General features: G+C 26.0%; 1 protein-coding gene across 1 annotated transcript; it reads right to left on the bottom strand.

Moving 5' to 3' along the window:
• Positions 1-7,476: 7,476 nt before the first annotated feature.
• On the bottom strand, positions 7,477-9,478 carry LOC121231937 (1-aminocyclopropane-1-carboxylate synthase 7). The gene is made up of 4 exons (XM_041117083.1): positions 9,276-9,478; positions 9,063-9,191; positions 8,809-8,969; positions 7,477-8,440 (listed from the first exon to the last, which is right to left on the bottom strand). Exons 1-4 carry the CDS (start codon positions 9,447-9,449, stop codon positions 7,573-7,575), a joined length of 1,332 nt encoding a protein of 443 aa, XP_040973017.1. The 5' UTR covers positions 9,450-9,478; the 3' UTR covers positions 7,477-7,572.
• Positions 9,479-10,714: the final 1,236 nt, after the last annotated feature.

Here is a 10,714-nt window from a genome sequence, read left to right on the forward strand (position 1 = left end):
GTCACTCAACTATCTTGAATTTTTAGGTGTTTCTATTTTTGTACTAGCCAGTTAGTTGGTAACTAAAAAAAATAAAATTGAATAATTAAGTAACTGTTTTATAATTTTTCATAATTGGGTAACAAAAAAAATATTTGAACGACTTGTAATATAATTTACCCTATAAATTGTTAACTATTCTAAGTTTATTTAAATACAAAATATTTCAAACACAACTTAATAAAAATACATAAACAATATCTAAATAAGCAATTTTGTTACCTAAAATCATCATTATTATAAGGGTGAAGATAGAATTTTTGTTTAGAGGTCAAAATTGGATTATAAAAATTTTAGAATAAAATATATTTTTATCATTATATTAACTTATAATTTTGTAATTTTTATAGATATTAAACTTTACCCAGAAACTCCATCATTTTTTTGGAGAGCCAAAGCCCCTACCTATCTCTTGATGTTGTTCATAGTTATTATTTTGCTTAAGCCCAAAAATAAAATCTTCTGATGTTGTCAATTGGGTTTTAATTTATTGGCATCGATATTATTATTAATTTAAGAAAACATGAGTTAGAACACGTTAAAACATATTTATCTTATTATTTAAAGATTAAGAATAGATTGTAGGTAATTCTAAAAATTTTATAAGAAAAAACTCATAATTCTCTAAAAAAATTATAATAATAACAATATCAATTCTAACTTATCTTCCCATTTTTTCTTAAAAAAGAAAAATTGTCAAAATTTCTACACAATAACTAAAATAGAAAAGGTGATGGGATTGCGATCAAATGTGGACCATTGGGTCCATGGAAGCGTAGATTACGCAATCAAAATGCCTGCTTTTTCAACCTTCTTATGGAGATCTCGAGTAGGAGATCGAAAAGAAATATAATTATTATGGTTAAAATGTGTTTGAAGTCTTTCGACTTTTCACATATTTAAATTTAATCCTTTCACTTTTATTTTTAAAAATTTAGCCTTTCTATTATTCAAAATTTAAGTCAAATTGTTAAACATTCAAAGATTTTCAGGTAAATTTGCATGTGTGACTTAATAAAAAAAATACTCACTTAGTAGATGACATTGGCTTCCTAGAATGAGAAAATTGCTACATTACCCTTTTAGATTTTGTAATATTGTAATTAGTATAAAGGTAAATTCACATTTTACCCCCAAATTATTCTTTATTTCTAGCCCCCCCAAAAATTTCCTAGCTTCCTCTTTACTTGGTAGTCATATAACAAAAAAAACAACAACATTATAATTAACTTAAATTTAATAAAAGAATTTTAATAATATTATAATTAAACTTACATTTTTAAATTTAAAAAATAGAGTTAAATTCCTTAAAATAAATACCAGGGACTAAATTCCAAATCTCCAAAGAGTATTAATACTTGGAGCTTATATAAACCAGATATTATTTTATTCCATCATGAATCATGATACTACCGTGGCAATATCGCATGGCAATGATCGTCTTACTCTGCCATGCGGGCTGATCACGGCGGGTTTGAGCAAATCAGGTGTTTCATGCTTAGCCAGCTGGTATACTTTTTGACCAATGGAAATCGTGGGATTTTTTGTCAATACACGGATATGCTCTTTTTTCTTTTTTCATTTTAATTTTGTAAGTAGTTTTAGACTTTTCGCCATTTTTGGAATTATAATTTTCTTAACATGTTTTTAAAAATTAAAAATATATTTTAGGAAAAACAAAAATAAAAAACAAAAAATAAAAATATATTTTAATATACGTAATAAAAATTTAAGGTATTTTTAAAGAACTTATCCAACCAATGAAAAGGTTTTTTTAAAATTGAAATTTTAGAAAGCTTGTAGCATTCTCGTTAGATAACTTAGATTTTTTTAATAATCTTATTATAAGTTTTAATTATATTTTGTTTTTTTAATATAATATTTAGAATTATTCATAATCCCTTTTCAACCCATAAAATAGAAGGATAATGCACTTCAGCGCACTTGAACCCATGTCCTCCTACATTGAAAACAATACCTATGTCAATTGAGCTAAGACTTAATCGTTAACTTAGATTATCTTATTTTAAGAAATTATGGACTTAAATAATTTAAATAAATAACAATAGGTTTTATAATACATGTAAGGGTAAATTATAGTAGTAGCCATCCAACTATTAGTAAATTTCTTTTTTGTCACCTAACTATGAAAGGTTTCAAAAAGACCACCCAATTATTTAAATTTTGTCTTTTTTTGGTCACCAGTTGGTTAATAATGGTAGCTTTTAAAATTGACACAATAACAACTTTAACCCTCAACATTTATGCATTGTGTAATTTAGTCTTTCTGTCTCTTTAATCTAAAAAGCTAAAAAAAATAAAATTATCAACTAAATTTGATTGACCATCTATATAAAAAAATATGGAAACACCAAAAGATCATAAATTTTATCTTTTCTTATTATTCTAAAATTAACTCTCAGTATTTCAAAAAAGTAAAACTGTGAAAAACAAGGCTAAGGGTGAATTTGGATGGGCGGTGCGTTTACCTGCGGTTAGTGTAAAAACAGCGGTGGCGGTGAGATTAGATACTGTAGCGATACTGTAGCGTGAGACAAAAAGTAAGCTAAACGCAACGCACCCTACCCAATCGTCCATCCAAACCCACCTTAAATCACACAATATTATAAATATTAAAAGTTAATTTAAAAAAATATAATTCAAATTAAACCTCTAATACTCAGTTTAAGCTTGACTCTACTCGATTTCATCCATAAACGTCTATTATTAAAGTTGATAAAATTGATGCTTAATTTGTGCAAACAATCCTATCAAAAATAATAACACTTAGCCTTTTTAATTTATCTAATCAAACTATAGCTTTAGAATATAACACATTGAAGCGTTGGTTATGGATAAGATGTTTGATATGAATACATTAATAACAAAAGCAAGGTCTAATCACTCATAATAATAGATAGATTAGATATATAATCATACCAATAATCTCGGTAGTTTTTTCCCCTAAATACTAATTTTTTATTGGTGTGATTAAGTCTATTAATGGATCGTTTTGTTAGGTGTTTAGTTTAATTAATATTAATTTGAATAGAATATAATGTCTTATCAATCTAATAATTATATATCATTGTACATGCATGCCATGCAATTGGATTTATAATAAAGTATCTATTTTAATTAGTAATTAGTACGACTTAATCAAGCTTAGTGTTAATTTGAGTATGACATTATACTAAAATATCTGTTGGCCCCATGGAAGGAAATAAAATTACAAAAAGTTTTTTTATTATATAATTTTAGATATTAGTATTTTTTATTATTTCAATTAAAAAAACAAATCTAAGCTAAATTATTTTATATAATTTTAGAAATTAGCATTTATTATTATTTTTATTAGTTTTAGGCGATTCACTCAAAATCAACTCAATTTTTTTATTTGAATCAATCGATTCTCGATTCAATTAAATTGACCAACTAATTAAATTCAATTCCAGCAATTCTAATATTATCTTCTTCATTCATAATACTCAAACTCAAATTTTTATTTAAATTTATTTACTTTATTCATTATGATATTTCAAGCCACCATAAAAAAATAGTAAAATACAAAAAAATATATTTGAAGAGAATGTGGAGAACGATAAGCCAACTGATAAATCTGATAATTTATGGGATTTGCTCAAGTGAAATGCTTAATAGATTAGACAGCCTAAAAGCATAATATATACAATTAAAATAAAACCAGAGTTAATAAACACGAAAAAAGTGGATAATAACAATGATTAATGATTATAATTTGTTAGAAAAAAAGGGTAAAAGTACTTTAAAAATTCTCATTAAATGACATCAGGTTGTATTTTATTTTTCTGTTAAATTATTTATTTATTTTTACTGTTGAAAGTTGATATTTATTTGTCAACATGACGTATATGTATCACATCATGTGTCATTGTTTAATTATTTTGTTGAACACGTCAATTTTTAATAATATAAATAGATAATTTTTTTTTAAAAATAACTAATTTATTTTTAATCAAATGTACATTAAGTAATTTTTTATTTTAATAAAAACAATAAAATATAATATAATTATTAATATAAATCTCTCCATAATACCTAAAAAAAAGCTTGTTAGAATCAATGATAGTTTGGATGGTCATGTTCTAAAAAGATTAGCTGTAAAACCCATGCAATTTCCTCGTGATTTTGACAAATTTTAGAAGTAAAATACTTTATTGAATTAATGTTTACATTTATGAAATTATGAAAGATGTCACCTCATACACGTACGTATGTATAAATATGCATATTTGCATGGGGTTGAAATGTGTGCCACAAATAATTTCCATATCATCACTTAATTTTTTTTTTTAAAAATCCTAATAATTTTGACTGAAATTAATTCCAAAAACTCGAATGATGTCAAATTAAAGTATATGATATTATATTTCGTGAATATTTTATGTAATTTTTTTCATTAGAACTTTTTTAATATCGAGATATTTCGTAGAATCAACCCTTTAATTGACGGGTAGATACCTCACTTAATGAATTCATACAATCTGTCTATGTCAGCCATCACCACACCAAGTGAGCTTCGCTCACTAACCATCTTATCCAATTCGAAGAGTCTTTATACACATCATAACGTCATATCTAGACTAATTAGATCATGTTACTTGTCTGTTAATGACTCAATCATAGAACATACATGGCACCTTAAAATAAGGAACAGTCCCACATATATAATATATAAATCGAGACTTCGATAAAACAACCCAATTACAAAATAGCAACGGAAAAGATCATAATTTGACATATGAATATTCTTTATTTGCTTATTAAAATTTAAATTTTATGTTAGATTGAACAAAATTTAAAAATAGGGTTTGATAGATATAAAAGTAAGAAAAGACTTTTGATAGATTTCCCAACACCAATTATTAAAAATGAAGTGAGAAATTTTATGTGAACGGATCGAGATAAAATTATAAAATTTTGGGAGATTCAAAATTTTAAAAAATATTTTAAAAGGGCTTAAATTAAATAGTTAATTTTTATAAAGGGGTCAAAAAATTTAATTTTCCTCTTTATTCAAAAGACTGAAAAACTTAATTTGAATTATTAGTATTGAGGATGTGTTTGATAAATTAAAAAATTAAGTATTGAGTTTGTAGGATTGAATTTTATTGAGTACTGATTTATATTACAAAATTGTTTGATATATTTATAATATATATAAAAGCAAGGTTTAGAAGAATATATTTTATTGTTAATTATATTACTAAATTGACATTGAAATAATAATTTATTAGTATTATTATGTGATAATAAAAATAATATTAATTAATATTTAATTAATATGATAGTTTATTAATATGAAATTAATTAATTTGGCCGTATGTTTTAAAATTTTTATTTATAAAATAAAATAACATATTAATAATTAATAAAATTATAAATTTGTGAAATCATTTAATATAATTGAATAAATTAAAAATAATAAAAATTCAAATTTTTAATAAATAAACATAATTTATAAATAAATGTGATTTTATTTTAAATATGATAGTAATTAATAATGTTAAAATGATTTTTATAATTAATAAAAATTAATGTGTGAGATTAGCATTGTATTTATGAAAAGATAACATCAATATATTGGCAATCTAATCTATAATGTATAAATTTATTTATTTATTCATAATTTATATATCAAAACTCAAAGGAAAATAAATATATTTTATAATGAACTTAAATATTATTTTTTATAAATACTAAATGTATTCAATCAAATCGGTTTGATTCAACATAAATCTCAATCCGACAAGTAGTATGACTTCTATCTATTTCAGAAATTAAGATAAAAGAAATTCGATCATTTAAGAATCAATATTTTGTATTATCTATGTTTCTCATAATTTGTAAATCTATAAAATAAATAATATAATTATAATTATAATTATTTTATTAATAATGTTTTCATTATCAATGTGATAATTATTATGACTTAATTAGACTATGGATCCATATTAAATTACACTTATTATTTTAGATTAATTATCACTTAATTACAATTATATAACAGTTAAAACTAATAGTTAACACTATAAATATATGCTTTAGTAGGACATTTTCATTAGAAAAAATGATATCTAAAGAATTACGGAAAAAAAATCATATTTTAGCATTATTAATTAGGTTTTGTTTTCATCACTGAACCATAGTCTCTCTCCCAACCCAGAAATAGGAGAATAATGCGCTTCAGTAGATTCAAACCTATGTTCTCCTGCATTGGCAACAATGTTTATACCAATCGAGTTAAGACTCAATCGGCAAATCTTGAATTTTAAAAATTTATTATTTCATAATTTTAACCATATTAATACGGTATTATTTATTTTATTTTAAATAATTTTATATAAAAGTTAGAGATAATAATTTAAATAATTTATTTTTAATAAAATGAGGAAATAATTTGTTTCAATAATAAGATTTTGAAAAGTGATAAATAGTTTTTGGGTGAAAATTTTATATTAAGTAAAAAGTTAATAGGTTTATTAAACATAATTAAAAGATTAAATATTAAAATTTTATTTTCAATGAAATAAAAAAATTAATGATGTATCAAAGACATCTTAAAATTAAAATTTATTTTTTAATTACCAACTATTTTCTTTGAATTATTTGACCTTCCACCATTTTTGCATTATCATAATTTCATGACAACGTGAAGCCTTATGAATTGACTTCTTTTGTTGGTTGGTAATTGTATCCAATTTTATTAAAGAAAAATAATAATTCTTGCGTTTAGCTAAGGATTCAAAACTAAGCACATTTCTTGCTTGAATTAAATAACAACAGTCAAATACATCATAAATTAATGGTCTAATTCAAGTTTTACTCCCTTTACTATGTTGAAATTTACAAGTTAATCTCACTTACTTTAATTTTATCGGTAGTGCCAAATTTATATAACACGGTTAGCTGATAATGACAGAGATATTTTTTTAAAATATGTACATTGATTATTGGTTGAATATGGGGTAATTGAATTTTTACATGGCATTGATAGTATAATTGAATAACAGTAAATATTTACATTTATTATTGTTAAATATAGTTAAATATTAGATTTTCTTATGATCTTGCATTGTGTAACTGAGTAACACTAAATAATGGTGTGTTATCAATTTGGATTGATAAATAATATTATAAAAAGTAGAGGGATTAAATTTTAACATAATAGAGGGACTAAAACCAGATTTAGACTTAAAGTAATCAAAGACAATATAATAATATATAACTTAATAAAACCAGTTTAGGTGAAAAGAGAAAACAACAGCAGAAAGTTCTTCCAAATAAAAAATAAATGGAAGAATTTCTAAGAACTTGCTTATAAACCTATAAGCAAGAAAACAAAGGATATAATCACTTACACCTAAACATAAAACATTAACAACATACATACACACGCATATATATATGTATGAAACTTTACATTTTTTAACGACCCAAAACCCCAATTCTTCAAACGAATTCAATTTCGTCCAAAGAATCTCAAAAAAGAAGCTACTGATTCACTGAACAAACCTTCCTTTGTTCCATGAATTTATGTATTCTTTGTAATGCAACCCTTAATGTTTGTTCACTCATATTAGCAAAACAAACCCTGAACCACCCTGGTTCACTACAATGGCATGAGGATCCTGGTGAGATATTAAGCTTCACTTGGTTTAATATAATGTTCCAAAGCTCCAATTCACCTTGTCTTGTTGGTTCATTCAATAATGGACTCAAATTCATCCAACAAAATAACCCAGCATTACCTTTCAAGCATTCGATCCCAGCTTTTTTAAGCCCTTGAATGATCATGTCGTAACGTTTGTTGAGCCTTTCACGGTTTGTTTTTATGTAGTTTTGGGTGAATTCATGGTTGGATAACATGCAAGCTAAGAGGTGTTGTGTTTGAGATGAAATCAAGGTGAAACTCGACATCCGTCGGGCGGTTGTAACAACGTCGTCGTTGTAGGAATATATCGTACCGACTCGAAAACCGGGGAGGCCGAGGTCTTTAGATAGGCTGTAAACGATGTGAACACGTTCAGCGTCTTTGTAATTACGGTTACGGAGGATTTCGGCGATGCTAACGAATTCTGACGGTGAGAATGTTGAGCCGGAATAGATTTCGTCGGAGACTAAGTGGATGTTTTTGTGTGCGGCGAAATCTAGGATGTCATTGAGGACCGAGGATTGGATGGTCGAACCTAAAGGGTTCGAGGGGTTTGTTATGAGAATTCCCCTTACTTTTAAGTCCATGGATTCTGCACTTTGGTATGCAGCTTCCAGAGCTTCGGGTGTAATTTGGAAATTGTTTGAACTATTGCAATGAATTGGGACAATTTTCACACCGGTCCTCCACCTCAAATCTCTGTCAAATCTGAAAAAGAAACCGAAATAATGTTAGGGTCAAAGCTCTATTTATATAATTTTATGAAAGTTAAAATGTAATTTTATTGTAGTATTCACTTATATATTTATAACTTTTAAAAGGATTAAATCAAAATTTTAATATTTTTGAAAGGGCCAAATTATAAATCATAATTTTATCATATATTAATTGTTTTGGGTGATTGAAAGTGGTTAAAGCCCCTCCCTGTCCCTTTCCTTTTACCCCTAAGGTGATGGGATTGATTCCAATCATGCGTAAACTCATTACTCTTAAGGTTTTACTTGTTTGAACACATTCAAAGGCTTTTATGAATCATAATTCTCGATAGAATTGAGAGACAAAACTCGAGCTCATACCCTGGATAGTATGGAGTTGGAACCAGCAAAGCATCACCAGGATCAGCCAAAATGAATGTCAATAGCTCATTAGCTGCAGTTGCACCAGCAGTTAACACTATTCTATCAGGGTCAAATTTAGCTTTTCCCCCTCTAATTTGCTCCATGAAATTTGCCATTGCCTATATGCAAAAAACCAAACATGATTTAGTACCATACATAAACACACGTGTTGAAACAACAATGCTGGATTTCAGTTCAACAAAAGACGATACCTGTCTGAAAGATTTAAGACCATGATAGTCTTGAAACAAAGCATTTTCTCTAAAACCAGGTGCTCCTTTACCCCAACTAGATACTTCATGATGCTCTTCCAAGTACTTTTCCAATAAATCAAATGAAACCTGTTTTTGAACAACAAAGAAAAGAATATTAGTACCACTCATGCGAGCAATAACCAGGTAACAGACTCGAACTCGAAACCTTACTTGATTTTCAGCCAGTCCCATTTGTATGACACCGGACTGGTTATGGATTTCATCGTAAGGGTTTTCATCGTAAGCTTTCCAACCCGCAAAATATGGAGAATCTTCCCCATGTGTTTTCGAAATTGCAACTTTTGATAATCGAACTGATGATGGTTTCTCAATCTCTATAGCCATTCTTGTAATAATGTATGAAAACTTCAGGATTTATGTATGTGTATGTGTGAGAGAGAAAGAGAGAATATTAAGGCTTGAATGTGAATATGAAACCTTTGTGTAAGGGTAGGGGGTTTATATATAGGGATCATAGAAGAAAAAAAATATGCCTTACAACTTGGCTGGGTTTTTTTTCTGATTGAAAATAAAAATGAAAAATATAAAAATATGTAGATCAATGATTGATTCTGTAATGTAAGCAAAATCAAAGGTCACCTTTTACAGATAGTATATTTATCTTTTGAGTGACAACTGTTAGTTTCTGTCATCTTGTCAAATCTTTCTCTATCTCCAATCTCCATGAGATCCCATTGCCAAATATGGTGGTTGATATAGGAGAAAAGGGGTTGTTATTTTAGCCTTTAATTCTCAATATCCTTTTTGTTGGAATCTAGGTTATCATTGTGATAGCCGTTCGGTTTGGTTGAGTTTTTTAAAATAATTTGTACCGTTTATTATAATTTGATTCGGGTTTTAGTTTTTATATTATTTTTTAAATTGTTTAGATTTTATTTTAATAAAATGAACTTTATTTTATAATTTTTTAATATTTTTTTAAAAAAATTCATAAATATTTTTAAATAATATTTTTTTAAGAATTTTTAAATTATTTTAAATATACAATATTTATTTTTATATCTCAAAAATTAAAATTAATTATATATTAAATGAAAATATAATTTGGTTCAATTTCGGATAGCCACGATTTTTAAATTTATATTCCATAAACCATCCAAATACCTTAGTTCTGATCGTTTTTCGATTTTTTTTTGCTCAGCCTTAAGTATTGGTGGACGTATCATTTTTATTCTATGTGAGATTAGTTTCAAACAGAGACAATTTAAATAAGATTAATATGAGTTTTAAAAATTTTTACTTTTTCTTGTTTTATATCAATTTTAGATTTGGGTAATTTTAAATTTACGCCATTCGAGTTTTTAAGGCCATTAGAAATTTGATTCATTAGGAATTATAATTTCGGAAATTGAATTTGGAGAATTCAAACTGTTGACTTTTTACAATTAAATTTAAAAAAATAACTCACATTAATAAATTTTGGTTTTTAGATAAAAATTCACACACCACTCAAGCCTACAATGTGAATAGAGAATGAACTAAACACTGTTTTAAAATAAGCTTATGTTATATCTATCTTTTATCATACTAAAGTAATTAATATAATGATTTATAAAAAAATAATTTGTGATTGAATTTCTCTATAAAGT

The sequence above is a fragment of the Gossypium hirsutum genome, chromosome A07 (genome assembly GCF_007990345.1).
Source record: "Gossypium hirsutum isolate 1008001.06 chromosome A07, Gossypium_hirsutum_v2.1, whole genome shotgun sequence".
Taxonomy (NCBI): Eukaryota; Viridiplantae; Streptophyta; class Magnoliopsida; order Malvales; family Malvaceae; genus Gossypium; species Gossypium hirsutum.

Excerpts from the sequence above, each read along its gene's own strand:
- LOC121231937 (XM_041117083.1), bottom strand. The coding sequence starts at position 9,449 with ATGGCTATAGAGATTGAGAAACCATCATCAGTTCGATTATCAAAAGTT. Across the intron at positions 8,970-9,062 it reads GTCTTAAATCTTTCAGACAG|GCAATGGCAAATTTCATGGA; the intron begins GTATCGTCTTTT and ends TTTTGCATATAG. Across the intron at positions 8,441-8,808 it reads CCAACTCCATACTATCCAGG|ATTTGACAGAGATTTGAGGT; the intron begins GTATGAGCTCGA and ends TTTCTTTTTCAG.